The sequence below is a fragment of the Aquila chrysaetos genome, chromosome 8 (assembly GCF_900496995.4).
Source record: "Aquila chrysaetos chrysaetos chromosome 8, bAquChr1.4, whole genome shotgun sequence".
NCBI classification, from domain to species: domain Eukaryota; kingdom Metazoa; phylum Chordata; class Aves; order Accipitriformes; family Accipitridae; genus Aquila; species Aquila chrysaetos.
This window is the reverse complement of record NC_044011.1, coordinates 4106753-4131282: the sequence shown is the minus strand read 5'-3', so window position 1 is coordinate 4131282 and position 24530 is coordinate 4106753. Positions and strand designations below refer to the sequence as shown.

General features: G+C 41.2%; 1 protein-coding gene across 17 annotated transcripts in view; it reads left to right on the top strand.

The window, feature by feature from the left end:
• Positions 1–24530, top strand: part of TANC2 (tetratricopeptide repeat, ankyrin repeat and coiled-coil containing 2) — a 290145-nt gene that overhangs the window by 185840 nt on the left and 79775 nt on the right. For 16 of the 17 annotated variants that reach the window (XM_030021416.2, XM_030021420.1, XM_030021407.2 and 13 more), the window contains 2 exons: positions 99–285; positions 13648–13911. In XM_030021416.2, the coding sequence (XP_029877276.1) occupies positions 99–285; positions 13648–13911 (451 nt within the window). Of the gene's footprint in view, positions 1–98; positions 286–13183; positions 13283–13647; positions 13912–24530 lie in introns of those variants that run through there. The other variant, XM_030021427.1, reaches the window with a different exon arrangement.

The window sequence follows — 24530 nt, the reverse complement described above, 5'->3', positions numbered from 1 at the left end:
AACGCAAATCCTCAAGCGTGAGCTATAGAAAGACTTCCCCCCCCACCCCTCAGTGACTGCCCGTGGTGAGTGATGTGTCCCCGGTTCCCGTTTTTCAGAGCTCGGCGGTGACGCAGCGCATCAGCCCCTGCTCCACGCTGACCAGCAGCACGGCCTCGCCGCCCGCCAGCAGCCCCTGCTCCACCTTGCCGCCCGTCAGCACCAGCGTCACCGCCAAGGACTGCACCTACGGCGCCGTCACCAGCCCCACCTCCACGCTGGAGAGCAGAGACAGCGGTATCATCGGTGAGTGCCGGCACCCTTCTCCTTCGCGCTCTACCGCTAAGCCGGGCGGTCATCGACTGCGTTGGCTTAACAAGAGTTATTTTAGATAATATACCTGCGTTCGCTAATTAGTGGGATGGTTTTGCATCATTCGAGTTAATACTGCAGTGACCGAGGTGAAGTGTACCCCTTCCATCTTCCATTCGTCATGGGTGCAACTACATAAAGTTGGTGAAGCTTGGCATGGATGAGGTTGATGAGTAAATTCATTGATGCAAAGTTTTGGAACTTGTTTAAATGGTGAAAGAGGAAGAATTTTATCTCCCTTCTTCTATTTTTGCGTCCCATCTTCACCTTTTTGCTTCTTGCAATCTTTCTTCCCAACGCATTTTTGCCTCCTTTAATTCTAGTGAGGTGGTTGGGTTTTTTCCTACCAAGTTTTTCTTTTGTTCTGTATCCTCTCCTTCAGCTGCTGTCCATGCCCATTTGTGAATGTGGAGATGTTAATTTAGAGCGCCACACGGTTTTTGGTCCAATAAGGAAGATGGGATGTCTCGGTGCCAGGCAATGGCTGTTATTCGGGGCTGCCATCCCCTCCTATTACCTCAAGTGTAGAGGCATCTATTTTTTTCAGCATTTTCCTTCCCTTAATGCCATTTAGTCCATAGCCACTGTTCTTTGATGTCAGAGGAAAGAGAATGGATGATGGCATCACATTCATATTTCAAATACTGTGGGATTCTATTATTATAAATATAAAAGACTGATTACCTTCTGTGCCCCGTGACTGTCACTGCCACCTTATCGGTGACTCTGCCTCAAACATGACTGCTTCTCTTAAGCTCAGCCTTGGGCAGGAAACAGATTGAATTAACACAAATTCCAGTGAATTTCTGTAGCTGCTGTAGCAGGTTTTTCATTCGAGTGATCTGTAGGTTGCAGGTGTAAAGGATCTTGAGAAAATAACATACACAGATTAATTTATTTACAATAACTGTAAAGGCACAATGGGAGAAAAGTAATGTCTATGTAACATCAGGCAGGATGGTCCTCACTTGGTTGTCCTTGCATTGTGTTTTATGTTGAGTATTTCTCCAGCGAAGAAGATTTTACTTTGCCAACAGTGTATGTAGTGCTTTAAAAAAAAAAAAAGAAGAGGCTTGATAATTTAGGCAGGTTAGTTGTACTAGTGATTAATATTTTGCTTGGCTGATCAGGAAATCTGGGCTTAGTTCAGCTCCTGTATGCCACAGCAACCTCTGTAGCACTTCTGCCTGCATGATCTTAAAATGCAAATACGTAAGCTATTCTGAGCTGCATACCAAAGTAGGTTAATAAATTCTGGGAAAAGTCATTGCAGTATGACACACCCTTCGTTCTCTGCTCACAATGTCCCACGATCAGAGCTTCACCCTGTCCAACAGCAGCCCCTTGAAGCCTGGCTGGGCTGGAGGATCATGGTGAGTAAAAGTGGACGCTCGATTCCAGCTGGGTCTTGCCTCTGGCAGAGCTGTGAATCGGGTCTGAGACTTGAACGAAGCCTGAAGTGGAGCAGCGGAATAGGCAAAGAAGTGTGTGCTCTGCTTTTATGAGCTGCTCTTACTAATGACATCTGTCGGTGCGTGCTGCGCTATCGCGTTGGGCTCGTCTGGTCCTCGTGGTTCGTTGGCAGGTGACCATCTGAAGGTGACGAAATTGTAAGTTGCTGCAGTTTGGTTTCATCTGGAGTTTCTTATCCACCTGAAAGCCAGAGGAGGTCTGGGTGGCCTTTGTGGTACACCTGTGTGTCAGAGGAGCATCAGTGTGATCCCGATTCCTGATATGTGATAAGGTGTTGAATCTTTTTGCTCAGATTTTATACCCTATCCTTTTTTCACTAGGTCTATAGTAATTAATTTTTAAGTCTGAAACTTTTTTTTGCCCCTCACAAGGAAGATTCTTTCTTAGAGGTTCTTCTGTCAGGAATTTAGATTTTCCCATGGAAACTTTGGAAATAATAGAAGGTGGCTTATCCCAAGGCTATGTTAATGTATCCCAGATGGAAAAGTTGTGTAAAAATATGTTCGTGTGGAGTAGGGGAAGCACTTTCCAAGGCTTTCAAAAAGCAAGCCTTTCCTCTGCTAGTGTTCACACTCAAAGGAAAACAAGAGCCTCTTTCTCCCCTTATTTCCTCCCCCCCTTTATTTTTGACAATAACATTTTCAACACCACCTTATTCTGGCATTTGATAGAAGCTGAACAGCTGTAACAAATTGTGGGGAAAACGGTCTTCTCCAGTCATACTTTCCAGCAGCGAAAAAAATTGGGAGGTTTTCTTCTAAGTCTTTTTCTATACGTCTTCTGCAAGTGTAAGGTCAGTTCAAGCAGGGGGGGATGTTTGCCCACAGAGATGGATGCACAGTTTGGTCATTACCCTCCCGTTGGGATGGGAATTGGGTGTGCAACAATTTTGAAAGGTGCTCTCTGCATGACAGCAATTCGCTAGAATTATTTTCACTACAGAACAGAGCAGACAAATTGTCCACGTGTAGGTAGCAAAGCCCACCTCGTGCTTTGCTCTCCCCTTAAGGAACACATCAGCTCCTTTGTTTGTGGAGGGTCAGGGATCAGGTTTCCCTTTTGGTTGCATTCCTCGATTATTGGATACAGATCTACTTGTATGCATATCCCTTGCTTGTGTTTGTTCTCTGCAAGGATGACTGTAACGACGTGGCTTTTGGTCTGAGCAGCTTCACGTGGTACCTCAAAAGTGTAAATGTGTCAGAGATTTCCTTGTCAAAACTACTTACGTTTTTGTGCCATTTTTATGTGTAGAAAAAGAGTAAACATTTCCCTAGGTATTTTTTGTTTCCTGAGTCATGGTCCCTCCTGCTCCTCCCCAAGTAAGTGAGTTAAACTATTAGCTCATTAGCTCCAAGAAGGTGTATTTTTAGAATAGGCTGTCCAATATATTTCTTATTCATCTTGATAAACATTATGGTTTTAGGAAGATCTCTTGATCTTTGCCACCTATTAGTCCTGAGCTGCAATGAGCATCACCTCCAAATCTCACGATCATGAATTGCCACCGAATGTCGTATTTTAAAAACACAGAGGCTTTAACCTGTGTCCCAGAAAGTTAATGTGCTATTTGTAAGATATATGAGAATTAGCAAAGAACAGAAAACAGTTAATCGAGGTCGGAAGTCAGTCCGTACACGATTATGCATAATTGCTTCTCTCTATGTGATTTTGCTTAGCATAAAATGTTTTTTTACATGTTAAGCTGATTTTACATATCTGTATTGCTAGACACAGTGTTGATTTGTCAAAGTTAAATCAGAGTGTGGCTCTGTAGACTCCGAATTAACTGCATTAAGAGCATAACTGTCCACTAAGACGGGCATTTTGGTGTTCTAATCTGTATGTAAAGCCCAAATGTTAACCAGTCAGGTTTTCTCTGATGACTTGTCCTCTTGGAGTTATTCCTGTCCATTTGCATGTCACCTCTTATATAATTTCAATTATTAGAGAACAAGCGTGTCGTACCTCTAATCTGCACAGCACAGGGACTATTTCATGGTTACTGATGACTTTAATAAATGCATCACTTGGGTTAGAACAGACTTATTTTGAAATTTTAGATCCTCTACAGTAAAGGGAAGTTCAGTCTACTTATGTTGAAAGGGTAACAAAAAATGTTACAAGGTCCAGATCTTCAAATTCAGACACTCTTATTTGTAAAAGAAAAGCAGTGGGGAAGGGGGAGGAGGAGAGAGGAGGTGAGCCAAGAGGAGAGATAGGAGCGAGTCAGCCCTTTCTCCTGGAAGCCACTAAATCCTTTTTGTGTAAAACAGAATGGCTGGTGAAAATGCTGACCTGACTTTAACCTCTGAATAGCTTCCAGGATTTTTTGGCTCTCACTATGTAAAAGCAGCCAACTGTTAATGTTCAAAATCTGCTACTGAAAAGAAAACTGGTCAAAGAATCACGTGCTGCTACGGGGAAACTTTGCACTTCACGTCCCCACAGAAGTGGACTGTAAAGTTTTGCTGCTTGAATGCAGGAGAATGTAAGAAAATCTCCAGCAATCTTAGCAAGCCTGCAAAATAAAACAGAAAACATTTCTTGCTGGTATGTGAAGCTTACCCATGTGCTTGTGATGTTCAAGCAGCATTTTATGTCATTCAGCAGCAGTCTCCCAGGGTTATTAAAAGAACGGCTGTTTTCTATGTTGAATCTTCCTGTAGAAGTGCTGTAATTTACTCTGATATGAAATGGGGCCGTGCTTTTTCTTCATGTAGGGTCCTGTGATGATCTACACTGTGTTCCCCGCTTAACTGTTAGGGGGATCATCTTGAGCAAGGAAATAGGTATGATGTTAAAGCAGCTTAAAGGGAGACCAGTGAGCTGCATAAATCCTCTTGCACTGCTGCCACAGTGATGTAGATAGGTCTAATACCATGTGGACCAGTTGCCTTCACTTAGATTTTGTGGATTTTTACAATGAAGAACGACATGTAAAAGACCCCCATTCCCTCCTGGAGGTCCCTGGCATATAGCTTTTTTCATGTTCTTTTTTTTTTGCTGCTTTTTCCTCTGACTCCTGGGCTTTTATCAAGTTGCTGCTTTCTACAGATTTATGTGTTTGTGGGTTAAAAATAGGTTTGTTAATAAATTCATCTAGAGTGCGTGCTAAGCAGAATAGATGCTGCTGACAATAAAACAAGATAGATTTGTTTGCAAGTTTAACTGCTTGGAGAAGGGAACAAAGAGCAGCTCAAAAGGCACATCAAGATAAATTTAACTCAGGTTAAATATTTTTGTGATCTTACAGCTAAAGCATTTGAATTCTGACATTCTCATCAGTATTATGAAATGCTTTGTTAATAATGAATAAGATTCGTAAGAATTACAGATCTTTTTTCAAATCTAGCAAGCTTCCATTTGGGCTCATTCCCCAAAGGAGGAGCTCCTTGAAAAATGTCTAATACTGATGAATAATTGTCTTTTGTTCACTAATGCATCTGCATTTTGCAGGTGACGGGGATGGCAGTTTAGGAGGTGAAAAGGGAGGCTGTTTATCAGGCGTCTCATCAGCTCTTGAGCAAAATTAGTGGGGTCACAGAATCCCAACCACACAAAGTACAAAAGGACACCGTCTCTGAATCCTGGTTCAATTCTTTCTCCATTTCATTAAGAGGACAAATTAAGCAGAAAGCAAATGCGTGCGTGCACATGTGACATGATTCATGGTTGATGTCAGGGGTGAGAAACCGTGAAGTCATGAAACAACGGTTCTGCCTTCCCCCAGTAAAGCCACTGAGGCATCAAGGGTTGGGTTTGACACCAAAATCTGGCCCTTAAATACTGGATAGGTAATGGGTCAGCTACAGGTGTTTGTTATGTTACTGGAAAAAAAAAGGAGAAGGAAGGGTGTTTAAAGCTGAAGGAAGTGGCACAGAACAGATGTTACACTCGAACTGTGAAATTTGCTTTGGTTTATGGTCCAGCCCAGTAGATGGAAAAAAAATTGAGTGAAAAATTGAAAGAAAGAATAAACTCAAAAGATGGATCAGAAGACAGCTAGAGGAAAATTCAGTGTTGTCAACTCCCACGGTGTTATTTTGGATACTGCGATAAATGACTTTTAATGTTTTAGCTGTTGATGGTGTGAGATTAGATGGGACTCTCAGCTTTTATTTTAAGAGCAGCAAGATTTTAACCTTCAGGGTTATGAAAAGCTTCATAATGATCCAAGCTTGCCCAAAAAGTTAATGCCAAGTATACAAATAACTTCCCTCCCCTTGTGTGCACACTCCCACACATGCCTCCTTTCTGCTTTCTTGTTTAAGTCTTATAATTTTAAAACCAGTTTCAAGACTGTGGTGGACTCAAAAGAAGAAGGAACGTTGTCCTCGCTGATGCTAAAGAAGGAAAAAAAATTGAACTGATGTTGATGAGACAGGAAAAGATAAAGAAGGATCCAAAATGGTAAAAGGTGGAAAATACAGAGAGGGCACTGAATCAAGAAGGTGATGGGAGTTGATGTAGAGTTAAAGGGATGTGTATGTGCATTTTTTCTTCTGAAATTTTAACAGTCCCACTGTTAAAATCCAGTGGCTACCTGTAGCTGACACATGCAGCGAGGTATAGGTTTGTAGGTGGGAAGCGCACAGTGTATGGGGGCAAGGAAAAGAGCATGCAGCTTATGGCTGCTTCTGCAGTTCGGTAAGCCCTTGCCCCTAATTCTAGTGCATCACTGTCGCAGAGATGTTACTCCAGATGTGCATGTGTGGTTTTGTAAGAGGTCTATGTTTAAATAATAGTACTTAGGAGCATGCTGGGGGCGGGGGCGGGGGCGGTTTATGATGCTTTGGTAAATCAGCCATCAACATTGTTACCTCTGTATTAGATTTGGAACCTTTTTAACAGATTCCTTTAGTGTTTACAATAGTGGGCTGTGCTTAAAAACATTCATTACCTTGTTTCTGCAAGTGATAAACTGAAGTTTATAAACTAAAGCTTTGCTGATCTGTTCTGTCTCACGAGCAGGGTATTTGCAGTGAGTTGTGCTCTGATGGTGGGAGTGTCTCGCTCTGTTGAAATGCTGTTTTACCCAGGCCTTAACATTTCTAGTCTGAGTAGCAGACAGGTACGAGCCCTTCGAGGCATTCATACCATTCTTCATCCCGCTTGTCAGCCGGTGCAGCAGGGAATTCAGATTTAGAACAGAAAGAATATAGGGTCAGCATGATGCTACTGTCAAGGTATTTTTCATTATCTTTCAGGACCTTTTGTGTGCTAACGGTGATTTATAATACCTTGAGGCTTGAAACAGAAATGGGTTTACCTGTTTAATCTCTGTCTTTTTACAGGATTGTTTATATGAATTAAGCCAGTGATTGCCCCCCATCCCTGCATTTGAGACCAGTGTTGTAAGAGACATTAAACATACGAAGAGCAATGTGGGCTTTGACCTCAAGCCTTGAGCAGGGCACACTTAAGGGTTTTGGGGTTTTTTTGCATGGAGAGGCCCTAAACTTACTGGCTGATGGTGTCCAGCAGAGAATAATGTTCTTCTAAAAGCACCGAGTGCTCCAGGGGCTGTTGGGGCATGAGTTGCATGTGACCGCCCGAGGCTGCCGCCTTCCCTCGGGAAAGGTTTGGACTTATGCTTTCTGCCTGCCAAACTTTTCTGTTTGGCAGCCAAGCTCCCCGGAGCGGTCTGGGGCGACACGGCTATATTTAGGTGTATCCTTCTGTGGCTGAGTTTATGAAGGCTTATGTAGAATAGGGTAAAAAATTTATTCTACTCCTTGCCAACTCGTACATGTTAGCTAGGACATCTCTAATGCGATAAGGCAAGTCCTGTTGTACTACGTTACTGGAGACAAGTGAAATGAGGTTAGCTTGCAGAGTTTGCATGAGTGTTTTCAGTACCTAATTTCAGAGCAACATATGAAGCTTGCTACTTTGCTGCAGTTATTTCTTTAAGGCAACAAAATCCCTATTTCCTACATGAGACGTTATAAAACTTTACATATAATTAATGTTGGTCATCAAGGAGTGGTAACTGTAGAAAACTGCTTTCTCCTGCAGTTCCATCTGAAAGGTGAACATAAAGGTTGACGTTTTCCAGGCATGATCTCTGCCTCAAGGAGAATTGGATGGGATAGTAAAAATCCCTTCGCGTGCCTGACTCGAGACAAGTACAGTTGAAAGCCTCATGCTCCAGGGCATAGGCCAGCTTGCAACTAAACGAGAAATAATATTTGCTGTCCTGTAAATACATGAAACTCTCTGAGAAGTGTAGTACTGGCCGCAGTGACATCTACGGTGCTGTCTTGGATGAACTGCTGCTTTGATACGATTCTGTTTTTTTCCCAAAGAAACAAAATATTTTAAACCATGTTATTTGCAAAAAGTTCTAATCAAAATGTTTCACCAAGGGAAACGAGCCAGGTTTGAAAATGAAAGCTTGACATAGGCAAGTCCTCTGCCAAGGAAAAGGCAGGCATAAATCTTGAATACTAAAAGCAAGATAGGATTGTAAAATGAGTCCAGCATCTGGAGTGTATCCCCTTCTGGCATCAAAGTCCACGTGTCTTCAAAGACACCCAGGCTGTGCTGCTCAAAGCTCATGCAGGTAGTGCTTTTACAGAGGGTGGTGTTGAAATCTTGTGGAAAGAGATGGGGCAAATCCTCAGAGAAGGCCGCGGAGGGGACTGCAAAGTGGCACCGCGCTGCCTGCATCGCATTTGAGGGTCTTTCTGTGTTATTATTCATTAATGTGTTTTACAGTGCTCATGTTTTACAGATGTTTTAGATGCCTCAAATTCTGTCTGTGTTCATATTAAATAGTGTGAGACTGCATGCCAGCTGAGACTGGAGATACATACATATATATGAAAAATACATATATATACACACACACACACGTGTCTATATTTATATACATGTGGTATTACTTCAGTGCTATAGAGAACCTCAGATGTTTCTGCATGGCTGTCAGGTTTCGCATGTTCAGTGTGTGACTCTCATGGCTTCCCCCGTCTTACTCTGTCCCCTGCAATAATCCTCTCCGTGCCTCCACGAGGCAGTGACGTCTCTTCTTGCTACCGACGACCGCCGGCACACGCCGTGGTCTCTGTGATCGCAGCCCGCTGGCTCCCATATAGCAGGGCCCAGGCACTCCAACGTTCTGTTTTTTTCACCAGGGTTGTGCTTTCTGGCTGAATTCAGCAGTGAAAAGAGCCTCATGTAAATGCACGTTCTCTCACGGCATCTCTGCAGCCCTTCTTGCACCCCGGCAGGTTCCTGTTGTGGCACCCCCCGCTTAACGTGTCCCATCACGTAACCTGATACACTGAGTAGAGACTCGGGGTTGAAAGATCTGCCTCTCAGCAGATGGTTTAAGGCAAAAATTCCTGCTCTTTGATGGATTTGAGGTCATCGGTTTATCTTTCCCAAATTTAGAGCATGCGATGTCTTAAGAGACTGCATTTTTTTGAGCTTTTGGTTAATTGGGTTTCCTTGGGTTTAAAAATCATAGAATCACAGAATGGTTTGGGTTGGAACATCATCCAGTTCCAACCCCCCTGCCATGGGCAGGGACACCTTCCACTAGACCAGGTTGCTCAAAGTCCCATCCAACCTGGCCTTGAACACTTCCAGGGATGGGGCATCCACAGCCTCTCTGGGCAACCTCTTCTACTGCCTCACCACCCTCATTGTAAAAAAAATTCATGGGACCCTTAAGAAATTTTCTGGCGACGTCTGAAGAACCATTTGTTTCTTTTCTAAACCTTGTATTAAGAAAGTGTTAATTCTGTTATCTCCATTGGTGTGACAATTCCATTGCCATTTTCCAGCTTCCAGCGGCAGGGATGTTGTGAGCCCCCTCGGGGACAGGGGCTCTTCCTCTCCCCAGGCTGGGACACCTCTCATCCCGCAAACCCCTAAATGTTCCTGCAAACTGAGAAGTGACAGTGGTGAAAACCTCAGATACCGGGTTTCTTGTGTGTGGGTTAAGCTGAGCCCGTGAGTGTTCCTGCAGCCCCTTTTAGCACTGACACAGTTCAAACAATGTAACGTATAATTGGGGTCTGTGGGGACTTTTCATCTCTGGGACCTCCTTTCCGCAGGCCATCGGCTGGATTAGCCAGAGTTATGGTTATGAATTACAGAGCAAAGAGATCTCAAAGGATGAGCACAAAATACTTGTTTTGTGGTTTAGATGTTCAATCTAACCAGAGTAGTAATATCAGAAGAAATCTTAAATTGAGAGTCAATTTTTAGTATAATCTGATATTCTGATGCTCTCCTTCTGTATTCTATGTATACGAAAATCTGCTTGACGATAGAAGCATGGACAGTGATGTCGTCATGTTAGTTTGTAGCTGCCGTTGCCCGTTTCAATCGGCTTCTCTGCATCTGGATTAAGGCACAGAATATTTTTAACATGTAGATATGGTTTAGGTACATTAATGATGCAACAGGAGTCCTGCTGTGACTGTGAGTAGGATTCATCCCGAGGGTGGGTCTTCATTCCCCATGCAACACTCTAAAGAGATTATTGCTGTAAAGCACAGTTAATCCCCGCAGGGGCCACCGCAGGAAATGATGGGGAGATGTACTCACACACCCAAACCATATGAGCACAGACCCTGGCCTAGAATACCCCCTGCAGTTCTGGAAAATTTAGGGTATGAATATGGCAAACTTGCAGAAATCATGTTATTTTGCAGATTTCCATCTGGTTGCAGGTGTTCATGGGCTTGATCCTATCAGGGACTGACATATGAAGTTCTTTCTGCCCAAGAAACGAAATGAAATACAATAGAATACAGTAGAATTTTTTCAGTGGGAAGGGGCCTCCAATGATCATCTAGTCCAGCTGCCTGACCACTTCAGGGCTGACCAAATCTTTGCACTTTCTTTGTATTTACCAACTTTTTACCCGAGTATCACCCTGCATCAACCTTAGTAGTTGCAGATAATGTGAATTTTTCTGAAATTAGACGTTGCTTTGTCAAATTTTGATTGTGAAGTTGTAATTTCTGAGCAGCTCTCTGGGTCGCGCCGTTGGTAAGCTTTAGTTCCCCCAGGAGATGTGCTCTGCATGTCAGTTCATGTTGCTGGCTCATAGCTAACCTCACGCTTTTGCCTTTTAAATAAAGTCAAAATTGGTTTGGTTTAAAATAGCTCATAGAAGAGATTAAGTCCATAGAGCAATCGCTTCCAGCTTGTGTGGCAGTACTTATATCATCCAGGGCTGTTCACAAGGTAAATTAATCCACAGGGAACGATCCTAAATACCTGATTCAATGAAGAGTTTGCACATAAAACAGCTTTAGTGTAAAACAGTGAAAATTATGTTTAAAATGAACACAAATTGACAATTAGAAAAGGGGCCAGTAGGATTTATTTGCTCTTTACTTTTTTTGTTGCTTCATTTAGAGAAAACTTATTTTGACACATAGTTATTTTGTTTTTCCTCAGTTTGATGTATTGGAAGATGACTGATTTCAGGTGCTGATGTGTTTCTGCAAAGATTAATTAGGCATATACTGCAATAGGTTTTTAAAATGAACGGATTTTAATGGATCAATGGACTTTTTTTTTTCTGTAAATAGACAACGTAGTATGCCTAGCACTGCAGACCCAGACTTTGAAATGGAGATTTTCTAGAAAACCATTTCAAACCTATTTCTCAATATTAAACAGTTTGAGGCAGCAAGAAAATCTGTGAACATCTGTTTCTTGTTTTTATCTTATTTTCCTATGCTAAAGTATAAATGTGTTTACCTGACAGCAGACCTATGTTTAAATGCCAACAAACAAATACCAGTTCTTAGCAGTTGCATGTGTTGGTTTTAAATTTCAAAATATGTTACAAACAACTAAATGTTGGAACACTTGATGAGACATGAAGGTATTGATCCCACTGCATAGACAAGAAACCCAATACTGAGAAATAAAATGATAGAAATAGGGGTAAAGGTTGAAGCTGCATGGAGTTTGTTGGGAGGGGTAAAGAGCAGGCACAGTGAGAATGACGGGGTCTTCAATTTTTTTTTTTTAATGATGACTTTGTGACTTTAGATGTAAGCAGTTAATTATGGTTCCTATTATAATGTCATTTAACATGTATAATTAAGCCAGATTAGTCCTTGGTCATTGAAGTTCATGGTTTTGCACTGGGGATAGAGTCCAGCAGTCTGCTCGGCAACTCGGTAGGGAGAGCTGTCCAGAGCCCCTGGCTTTAAGTGTCATCACTTTTATATTTTGCCAGGTCTATATGGGTATTTCTGAGAATTTAAATTGAACGCCTAATGTTAGGCAGTGAAATTATTCCTGTACTCAACATGTAAACAACTGGCTAAAATATGTAGTTCTCTGCTTCTGGGTGCATGTAGAAAAACAAACGAAATAACCCTTACCCATTTGCAGTTAAACTGCATCTTCCTTTAGGTGCTCTTTGGCTGGAACTTCTTTTCTAGGCTGCTTACTCTTAAAACTTGGCCTAGAAAAAGCTTTAGCCTAAAAGCATGGAGTAATTTAAGCATTTGGAGTAATTTACTGTTTGTGTTTATCAATATAAAAATTAATGTGGTGCTGTTTGTTAATGAGGCAGCATCTCCCTTGGTTCAGGAATGGGCTTTTCTGAAGGCAAGGCGGCTGCCCCTGAGGAGACATTACAGTGTGATTTGTGTTGCAGACAAGAAGCCGTAGATCCATGCTGTTGTGTCCAGGGACAGATGGCACAGAAATTAGCAGAGAATTTGGACTGGGAAAGGTATTTACCACTGCTAAGTGAAAATGACGGATTTCAGTGGATTTAGCAAGTAGATCTACAAGCCCAGGGCATGTCCGGGGCTTCAGAAAATTCGGGGTCGAGTTGAATTTCAGGGTTTTGAATAGCAGTGGAAATGTGGGTGATTGGGGTGATGAGAGGATAGTGAGCTCTGGTTTGTGAGCTCTTTTTTTTTTTTTTCTTTTTTTTTTTTTTTTTTATTCTTTTGTCTCCGTCCGTCCCCCCAAGTTAAGGAGCAGGCAAGTTTGACACACTCAGAGAAGCTGGTATGGGCATTGGGACCTTCTCTCAATGACTAAAAGGTCTGATTATGACCTTGAACGAGTATGTGGGAGACTAAAGATGAAAGGAAAGTCAAGAGCCCAAAGGGACTTACAGCCAGGGGATAACTGCATCAGAATCCAGAGGAGGAAATCCCAACGGGGAGAAGATGTTAGTGGTGTGGATCAGTATGGTATTGTCACTTCCCAATGTGAAAGTCAACATAGCAACAATCCTCATCTGTAAAATGAAATAATGTAAGGGGAAATGCGTGGATTACAGTTAAAGCTTCGTAAAAACCTGCTGTCAGTCAAATGAGATATTGGGTTCAGTTTCTGAACCAAACTAATCCATAAGAGCTGGTTGTTCATGCAAGTCAGGTGGGGGCTTTCTGTGCTTATGGCTTTTCAGTGTCAGACATTGCAAGGTTATAAACTTCTGCAGACGTTTCGTGAAAAGGTGGTAACTACGATGCAATTTAAAAGATATGAGGATCGCTGATAATGTTCTTTCCTTAATAATTTCTGCTGTTTCTGGAATTGTGTATTCAAATACAATGCTGCACATAATTTTTAATATTCTTTGTAATTACTAATGGCTTTTAACAGTATGAGCCAAAACATTACAGCCTAAATGTTCTTTTAGAAGTAGTAAGCAGAAACAGTATCGTTAAACTAAATTCCATAATCTCTGATTTATGTGAATGTGGAAAATATGATGAACATCATTTTTGGCTCTTGCATTGCACAACTCGGCATAGAGCAGTGTGTGTGCAAGCCATTCTTTCTTTGTTACTCATTTTGTTTATAATTTCTTCCTTCAAGCTACTTTGACAAGCTACTCAGAAAATGTGGAACGCACTAAATATGGAGGGGAAAGCAGTAAAGAACTTGGATCTGGAGGAAACCTGAAACCTTGGCAGTCCCAGAAATCCAGCATGGACTCCTGCTTATACCGTGTGGATGAGAACATGACGGCCTCCACCTACAGCCTGAACAAAATCCCAGAGAGGAACCTGGAGACGGTCTTGTCCCAGTCAGTGCAGTCTATTCCTCTTTACCTTATGCCACGGCCAAATTCAGTAGCAGGTAAGAAAGAAACGTTTTTGCCTTTAGGTTAGAGCGAGACACACACAGTACATGCATGTCACAGCCTTTTTCGTGTTCTCGTTATCCGAAGAGAAATCTCCTTTCTGTAGTCATCATCATTAAGCGTGACAAAAATTGTCTTTTCGTTTGACTTACTGCTCCTAAATGGACAATTCCTGTGGGAAAAACTGGTTCTGATGATGTTGAATGGTTAATTCAGCAGTCTGTTGTCCCTTTCTTACAAAATTGTACAACTGTAAGATTATTGGAGAATATGTTTACAAAAAAAAAGATTCTTTGCTGTCATTACAATGCAAATAATCTTGGGTTTAAAGTACCACATAATTCCAAGACATCATAGCCATTTCTGCTATTTCAAAGGATTCATTGCAAGTAAAAATCAGGTGTCTGATCTCTGAAGATCTTAAGAACTTGGGAGTTAAGAGAATTATGATACTTTCTGTCTGCAGACAAGTGGCTGTGGATCCCATCTCTCTTGGTGGACTTTGCCCTGAATGTCGTAGCCCACACACGTGCACGCACTGGTTTGGGTTTCGCATTACCTGGGATTTGCTAATGACTGAATTTTTTTGTTTTGGCATTATATCAACGTTTTCTTCATTTAATTTCATGTCTGCTGTTTAAAAGATTCCTAAATGATGCTGTGACATATCTTATTGATGTCTTTTAACAACCTGCTAAGTTTCCCCCTCAAGTTGGTAACAGCAGGACAGAAACAAGAGATAGGATTAAAAATATTAAAGCTTTACTGAAAAGCTGCTTGCCTGGAATTATTCTCCTTTGCTGCCCCATATTTTTTTCTTGCTGGGTAACTTCTCTGGGGTTAAACATTCTGTTGAGGTGGTCTGTATGTCTGTCTGTATAGACACATGGAGAAATACAGTCTTGGTTTGTAGAGTCCCTGGAGGATTCTCCCGCTAGCTGGCAGCGTGAATGTTGCTCCAGAAAGTCCGGACTGCACAGAGCCTGGGATATTGTCTGTTAAAACAGCATCTCTTGGCAACCCAGGCTGCATTGCATAACTAGATTAGGTTTCCTTTTTAATCCCACTTTGGACAGTCACAGGCCTAAAAGCAATGTAGAAATGAGATTTTTATAGATGCTAAAATATGGGCACCCTAAGCATGGCGGTACACCACCACGTGCCACTTACTTAACGTCTGAAAGACTAAAAGCCTGGGATTTCAGAATGGAAGAAAGGGATAGGAAAAAAGTGGGAAACTCTGCTTCCATAGCCTTGTTATTACTTTAGGGTCATTTCTTATAAATGACACCACGTAAACACCTTCAAAAGAAAACAGGGTAGACGAGGTACCATAAATTTAAATATGCATGTGTATTGGTTTAATTGACTTTGGAAGTCGTTGGCTTGTTTGAGGCATTTAGAGGCAAATACTGTTTCAAGAGAAAACTATCTAGCAAGGTTCAGGAACACCTTTTCTTTCCGGGTGGTTTTGTTTTGTGGGGTTTTTGCCGCTTTTAAGTAGTATGTCAGCTAACACAGTACATGTCCCAGGATAAATCATTGTGGTAGTAACTATGGACAAGAATACAAGATTTGGCTTAACCTTTTATCATCAAATGATCACATGTTATCTCCTGTAAGTTTGTGGCACCAGAAAATTATGTTTTCTAAGTAATAGATTTTTATGGGATTTTTCCCCAGACCGGTTAAACTCGTTATCTGTGTACTTGAATGATGGGAGAGGGAAACCAGATGTAGTTTCATGGTTGACTTAAGCCTATCTGCAAAATGTGCTATTGCCCAAAGAGTTAATCCCGCACTGTCTGCCAAGTCCACATCCTTGCACCAGCACTACACATTGGGTAGCCATTTGATAAACCAGATTAGTAGACTAATCCGACTGAAAATTAACCCTCCAGAAAATATGTATATTAATTTTGAGCCACAAGTTCATTAGGGTGGAGGCAAAGCATGGCTGGGAGTGGGGCAGAAAGCTGCCTTTCTTTTAGTGGTATTCCACATTTTAAGGTAATCATGAAACCACAGCTTTGCTAAAACAGACTGTTCTTGTCTTTTTTTTTTTTTTCCAAATGCAGTTGAATTTATGTACAAACAGTCTATTCTTGGGAACCAAAGCATGGCAGCACTTACACCTTGTGGCTTTTTTTTTCTTTTTTCTTTTTTTTTTTTTTTTAAGGTTCTCCCTGAATATCTTCCAAAATGGCACAAAAATGTTCTTTCTTACAGCAGGCTTACAAACAGCAGTCACTGCCGTGTAATGCATCCCTTTACTCACCAAACAGCTTACAACTCTCCCCAACACGTATTGATTTCATCTTGCACTTCGCTGCGTAATATTTCTTCAGAAACAGTTAAAAGCATTTTTTTTTGGTAAATACTTTCTCTTGGAAGAAAAAACCAAAACAATGCAGGCTCTTGTGTACTGTAAAAAGCCAAAGTGGGATGTTAGATTTGGTAGAGCACGTCTGGGTCTTGGTAAATTGCTGAGATTCATGGGTTATCACATATGCGATAACGAGTTTTTTAAAAGCCCAGTTGTGAAAGCAGCGAGAGCACATCTTTCACATCAGCTCACTGGGAGCACGTATGGTGAGCAATACTGAGTGAGTTAGTGCACGGAGTATAGAAGTTGTTAGGCAATTTTATGGTATTAAGTCAGAAGCAGCTGTGAAGGGCACTGCTGTTTGCCCAGGCAGCGAGCTTTGCAAAATACTGACTTGGAAGAGAAAGGGGAACTGTGCTGCAGAAGGGTCGGAGCAAATTATGCCTCTTGCAGTGGCAGGAGAACTTAAAGGTCTCCGGGTCACACGTAACTTATGGACAGCAAATTGCTCACAGCTTGGCTGCAAGGTAAAGTACTACTAATAAATTAGAAGAAAATTAAGCAAAATGTGAGCACAGTCTCTATGCACTAGTACCGTGTTTGAGGGGAAAAAAAACTTAAGGAAATTCAGGGACCAGACCTGCTGTTTCTTTTCTCCTAAAAGCCCACATTAACAGCTCTCATATTGAAATTAGTGCCACCACACTTCAGAGCCAGCACCCCTATAAAGTCAGTGGGGCAGCTCAGGCACTGAGTCCATTCCACCTTCAAATTTAATCAAGCCTTTTCAAAGCTAAAAATGCAATTCAGCTCCTGAAATTGGTTTCGTGCACCATTCGCAGACTGTCTTTATAAATGCGGAGAGGAGCCCAGCCCGGCTCCTTATTGTCTTTTTTTGTCTTTTGATATAGAAAAGGTATTTTTGATCTCCGTAGGGAATCTTTTAAAGATCTTATTGAGTTAGCATTTCTCTTGCACTTTTTTCCTCGCAGGTTGGTTGGGCTAAATATTCTTTCAGTGTTTTTTAGTTATGTCTCTCTGGAATTCCAAGGTTTTTTTACAATCTGAAGATTTTTTTTATATTTTCTAGATTATACTATTTCTGCCATTTTACTTACAAAATCCCTATCAATTCAAAAAGAGAAGTGGTTCCCTCAATGTATTCCTCTTATCTTTGGAGAGAATGCTTGTTGCCACAGCGCAGCCTGAGAAATTTAGCTTTTCATCAGCTAAATTGCATAAAACCAGCTGGAATGAAATGGTTGTATAGCTTTCATCTTGGAAACTGAAACGTATCCTGCTCCAGCTAGATGCAAGGAACAGTGGCCCTTCATGGATATTGGCATCGGTTTCTCATAATCTCTTGGAGTTGGAGAAGATTTACCTGGATTCACCAAAGATTTTTAATATTGTGCATTTAGTAGCTTATAATTTTAGCAAAGTTACACTGCTTGAATTCAGACTTTTAAGGTCAGAGGGCTGAATTTTCTGAAAAGCTTTAGAGTAACAGTTCAGCCACGTTGGACATGAAAAGGAAGGGGAAAATGCAGTGTTTTGCTGGAGGTAAATTCCTGTACTCGCTGCAATTGAGAGGTCCCAGCACCTCCAGCTTTGTCACTTGGGCACAGCTGGATTTCCTTGGTGTTAAACTGCTTTTGTTAAACTGCTCGAGGCTCTAAATTGGAGCAAATTCTTGTGATGGTACTGACTTCAGTGGTCTGAGACAACTTCATTTACATGATGATCATATTATTGGGAAAATCATTGTAAAAATAAAGTTTGGTCCTGGTAGCCATATACTTAACTTGAAAATTCACTCTATTTTGGTGAACTCCAGCCCTAACTACGTAAAATGTAAAGTATTATTGTGTGAGAACCAGCATTGATTACAGATAAGAAAAAGTCACATTAGCATTTCAGGATTTTAAACTAGTATTTTAAATCGTTTGTGCACAGGGAAGTGATTATATTTTCTGTTAACCTCAAGTTATAACTCAAATCCTTTTTTCTTTTGTTTAGCCAATGCTACATTATACTGTATTAACTTAATGTATGTGGGGAAACCCACAAAAAAGCAAATTAAAAATTTTCTTAGTTCTAATTAAGGAAATTCCCTTCCCTGCCTACGTAGTCAAAATGGGGAGTGTTGGGAGGTATATGTTACCTCTCCTGAACATGGCCTTTGCAGTACAAGGAAACGTTGCTTCATTCTTCCAGTGTTAACAGCAATTTTTCTTGCTGTGTGGCATTCAGAAAGCATAACCCAGTAATCACCAGTTCTCACTGAAACCCTGAATCTCAAAGCTTTAAAAAAAAAAAAAAAAAAAAAAAGAAAAGAAAAGGCATTTGGGTGACAGTTTCAGAAAGACAGTCAGGAGTTGCGAGCAAAATTCTTTCCAAAAAACCCCAAAAGTAAAAAAGAAAAAAGTGCTCTTTACTTCTGTGTGGTGCAGAACTTTTTACCTGTCAGGAGAGATAGTTTGTGCTCCGAAGTGAGAGGGGGCTGCAATTTCGAGAGGTTATGATCCAAGAAGAAAAACCTGTAAAAGTAATCCCGGGTCTTCCAATAATTCTTTAAAAATCAGTTTTACAGTTCAGCCCCATATGAATCCATTTGCTTTGCTGTTTTATTGTTCCCAGAAACTGAAAGCTTTAACTGCATTTTCTTCCTACCCCATCCCAAGCAAATACGCACAATAATTCATTTTATATACTTCAACGTTTTTCACACTAATCATCAGAAGACACTTGGCATTGGAGCTGGGCATTCAGATTTTTGAATGAACACAAATTTCCTAGGAAGGTTTGCATTTTGTGTACACAATGAACGTCTCGTTCTATTCCCATTACCCATGAAATGAAACATGAAATCTTGTGTTATTTAGACCACATGCATGGTTTATGAGGTCTGTTTAAACGTTAATAGAGAATTTAAATGCCCTTATATAATACTAGCTCCTCTCTTTCCTCTTGGAGAATATAAAATAGCAGCAAATATATTATTAGTTATCAACTTTAAATTCTTTATCCATTAGAAAAGCGTGTTGTTGAAGGTGAGAGCAGGGTTTGCATAAATTCCTATACGATATGTCTTTTTGAGAACACGGTGCGCAGTGGTTATCTCAGGGAGCAACCTGTATCCTCGTATTTGGGAGCTGGTCCTCTAAGGATGTTTCTGGCAGAGATCTGAGCGTCTGGCAGCCCTGCCTACCGCTGCCTGCACCTCACCAGGCAAAAGCACCAGCTAATAGTAAAAGGAAGGTTATAAAATGTGACTTGAAAAGTGTGACTTTCAGAAAAGCAAATGCGTCTCTCTCTCAAGGTCAGAAAAATATGAGGTCAAGCAGTGGTATTTAAGCAGATGATGAAAGTGATTGGAAGAAACTCATCATAAAAATTGGTTTCTTACTGTTGAGATATGTTCGTATTTTCCTCTGTCCCATGGTTTCCCTGGAGCAGTCCAGGAAAGGTCACGTAAACCGGGCAAGAGCGGTGATCCCATCCGGAGTGACCAACCTGTGAGATGTGAAACTGCAGTAAGACCCACTGAAGACCACAGGGGAGGAAGCAGAGCAGAAGCTTTTTAAGAATACCTTTAACTCTGCCCGAGGGAAAGAGAATTGATACAAAAATAGCACAGAGAGAAATGTGGTGTTAAATGAAATGCACTGCAACAGGGGGAAAGGAAGCTCTAATTAGATCGGCCGTAGAGCACATGCTTTTTCGCAAGCCCTGGAATGGCAGCTGTGTTGCAGTGTAACAAAAATTTGCACCTTTTTTTATTTTTGTTATGGGGTATGCTTAAACTCTGAATTAGATGCAACTCTTCGTATGAATTATTCCAAGGAGAGAGAGGAAATGAAGATGCTTTGGGTAAACCCAAAAAACTTAGCATTGTCCTATTAGTGTTTGACCGTTTCTTGATAACTTCGACCAGATATCCAGCCAAAAATTGAGTCATTAAATCTGAAACATATTTATTAATACAGCTGTAAGGAATCTGAATTTGGGGTACATGGAGAATACCTTGTAATAACACAATCTGATCCGTGCATCAGTCATGGCAAGCTGAATCCATTGACTCAGATGAGAAGAGCAGCGACCCCCCCCCCCCCCCCGCCGCTTTTCCCCATCTCCCCCAGTCCGCAAAGGGCACCCCCTCCCTGGGCTGCCAAATACCAATTTCAAGTCAGGTTGTTTTGTGTTTGTTGTTCAAATAGTACATTGAAACTGAATTATCTTCCGCTATTTGTTTGCTATTTCTTTGGGAGAATTGCATCTGCGGTATGCAAATATTATTTTTGAGGAGGTATTTTTTTTCTCCCTTGTGTTTTATCTGCAGTCACTGTCTTATTAAATAGGATAAGGTTCAGAATTGAGGGGAAACTTTCAACAGTTTAATATTATATTTTGTAAGATAAATTTATCTTGCATAATTTTTGAAGTACTGAAGCATATTCTCAGGAAGAATTACTTCTAGTTCCTCTGGCCTTAGATCTCTTTAATTATTCCTCCATTCTAAATCAGGAAGATAAATCTCATTTCATCAGCCTGAGAAATGGCAGGGTAGTTGTACTGACAATTGCAAAAATAACCCGTGGCAAAACGTGAAATGGATCTGGCAGCTCATGCTGACTGCAGTTCATCGCGTACAAGTCTCCTCGGTTGCGGCTGTAGAAGGTGATGATGATGGTGATGATGAAGGCGGGAAGAGAGCCTGGCTTTGGGCTGCTGAGGAATAACTTCTCACCTCTTGTAGGACCAATAACAAATCAGGCCACTGGCCATCATTGTGCTCTTCTCTGGCAGCGCACAAAGTCCACCTCTACAAAACATCTGGGATTGCAGCTGGCTTCTCCTTTCACAGACAGGACAAAGGTTGAAATGCAGACTCTTTAAATAAATAAAAGAAAATAAAAAATACTGGCAGGATTGCAGTTCTTACCAGGAAATGAAACAATTCTTCTTCCAGGAGGCTGCACGTGTATCGTAGGTACTCAAAAAATACTCAGTTGTTGTTTGCTGCAGAAACTCCTTTCTGCCTGTTGTGCAGCAATTAGTGCCATCGAGCCGCTGTCAGAACAGCTGGATCGTCGTGCCTTTGCCATTTGCTGTTTTGGAGCAAGCAGAGTTGACGTTCTTTTCTTGATTTGTAATAAAAGACTGACTGCTGTCTTTCTGTAGACCTCAGTTATTGGGGGAGTGTGAAGAACAGCTCTCAGGCTTCATTCCCCTCTTGCTCACCAAAATCCACATCCTAGAAGATTAATGCAAATTTGAAAGATTGTTGAGCCCTTTGCATTAGAAAAGCTTTTTAATTACACAGCTCAACAAGTGCTGTCAAAATTATGCTCCTCAGAAATCGTATAAGCCCCAACATTGCTAACCCTCCTTCCAGCTGCTAGCTGATGTGGACACAGTCTCGAAACCACTTTGTAAGGATGTCTCCAGAGTCTGGCTCTGCATTAACAGCTGTGGTGACCAGTTGTCCATCATTAACACTCCAGAAATCTTGGCTTCATGTTGAAAACCTTTCCCTGCATCGTTAAGTAGGAAAATCCTGCAGCCCGTAAGTAGGCGGTAAGGAGAAGATAGGAGTGATGTGTATGAGGCACTCGGCTCTTTATCTGTTAACTGTGGCTTTTATGTAAGAGATGAAATATCACAGGATTCCATTCATCTTAAGCTATTCTAAAAGATGGTTTTGAAGACTTAAAAAAGAGGGGGGGGGGGGGGGGGGGGGGAGAAGAAAGACCACCAACCCCTTAAAAAGACCCCTTAAAAGCAGCCTTCTGGGAAGAAAAAAGTACAACTGCCAATATTGCAAAGTAAAGAACATACCCATGCTGGTTTTTAGCCTCTATTTTAAAGAAAGAGGTGTGCTGAGCAGGGAGATGCCATCCTTGATCAGACCAGCTGATAGAGTTTGAAAAACTGGGCTTCAAAACCTGGGGATACTCTCACAGCGAGTCTCTTCATCAGGTTTTCTCCCACAAAGTTTTAAAGGAGCACGATTAGTACTGATTTAAGAAAACTACAGACTAGTTGTGGAGCTGCCACTAGTTGATGCTTCTGAAACAATCAACTAAAACAAGTCACATCTGTTTTGAGAGGCAAATAGGGTTTGGGCAGTAGAGGTCGTGTATAGCATATGATTAGTACCTCTTAAGAATAGCAGTTTGGCATTTTAAATCCTTTACAGTTAACAGGAGGCTCTGTACAGCCCTAGAGTATTGCAGGTCTTGCTTCTTGGCCGTGCAGCATGTTTACAGCGCAGCATTTTCTTGGTGTGCACAGGATTGGCTTGTATGAGGGTGTTTTCCTGGAGACTGCAAGTCAAAAAAAATTTCCTAATAATCATATCGTAAAACTGATTCTCTATTCAAGGACTAATGTGAATTTTTGTTAAAAAAGTTATTTTAGTTTTCTGTTGATGAGTAATTAGGGAGGAAATATTTTTTATTTTAACTGTTGTTACATAAATTGGAAAAATGAGTTTTTATCAGTTTGTTGCTACATTGACTGGTCGTGTGTAAAGAAATGAAATTATCAGCGAGATTAATGTTTCTGGTCATCCATGATGACTCTGTATGTTCTTGATAGAATTAAAATGGGACTGGAGCAGGACCAAATATAGAATTTAGAGGGAGGAAATGTTGTCCTTCAGCAGCTGATAGATATATATAGATAGATATATATACACACACACAGTCTCATATATATATATATATACACACACATACATATATATTTAGCAGCAAGTCCAATATGGGGAGTTTTGTTTCCTTTTTTTCAGAGAAGCAGGAGTAGCTTCAACAGGGTAACTTGAACTGAAGTCATGAGGGTATTTAACAGAAGTCAGTAAAGAAAAAGCGTAGTGTCTTCACAAAGAAACAGTAGTTCTTTCAGCCGGCAAGTTTGTTTATTGTATGCGACGAAGCCTTGGCGCAGCAAAACTGCTGAGCTCTGTGTGTAACGCATTAATAACTCCCATTCAAGGGTAGAAGATATGCCTGAAAAGGATGATGATGCTTATCCTAACGTAATGGTCTGCATAAGCTTACTGCAGTGTCATTTACAAATATAAAAGAAAAGCATTCAGACTTTGGGTTTTTTTGTTTGTTGTTGTTGTTTTTTTTTTTTTTTTTTTTTTTAAGGGGGTCTCCTTTGCCTGAATATATTCCCTTTCTAAACTCTCCCAGGATCAATGAGGGCTGTTTCTGCTGTGGATTTTCAGCACATCCTAAATGCACTATCCAGTGCTAGGCAATCCTGTCTGGCTGCTTTTTATCTTGTTGCCTGACAATCAGCTGGGGTGAAGAGGGATTTTTATTTAACAAGAAATGATTATCTGTTAAGGTCCTACTTTTCATGAGAAAGTCGACAGCCACGCGTGGGACTGTATCAAATGTATAGGCATAGTCCAGCTGACGCTGGCGGGGCCGGCGTGGATGGTGGGGTGAAGGCTGAAGTGGGAAGGACTGACCTGCCTGACGTGGTACCAGGCTCTTGGGCAAGTTTGTGGTTTGTGTCCCTGGATAAATACCCCCGGGATACTCTGGGTCCGCCTGCGATTGCTGCAGTAACATCTGCTCTTCCACTGGGGATCCTCTGGCTCAGTTACACAGCAAAAAGCGGACAGAAATTGCACACGTTTTATGCAAAAGGCACAGTTCATTGGCCTGTGCCACCATAGTATAAGTGAAACCTGAAGCTGAATGCTGGAGATGCTGGGAGCAGGCTGCGGTGGGTTTAGTGCTTACAGAAAATAACTTGCATCCACGCTAAAACCACATCTTTCTAATTGCAGCATTTCAGCTCTAATCTGCTCCTTCACAGTGAACATCTAATCGACTTTACAAGAGTAGAAGAGCATGAAGGACTTCTAAAAACAGACTTTGATGGTTTTATCTCCTCTTTTTTTCTCGCTGCTGTTGCTTACCTTTTGTCCTCTCTCTGTCTCTTTTTCTGAAAACTTATATAGAGAGTTCATGCAATGTGAAGAACAGCATTAAAAATCACTGCTGAATTTAAGCCTCGTCTCCCCACCCCTTGTTAGAGTCTCTCAATCTTGCTTAGTTTATGACTGCGACAAAATCTGGTAAAGATTATTACATGGCCATTAGGCATTGTATGAAAAAGATGTTTCTCTTAGTTTTGAAATTTTCTGCCTTTCAGTTTTGTTGAATTGTTACATCTTGTGTTGGGTGGTAAGGAGGAAGGATTCGAAGTCCAGTGCTGTGAGCTACTCTAGAGAGCTATATCCAAATATTTACCCATTTCACAGTG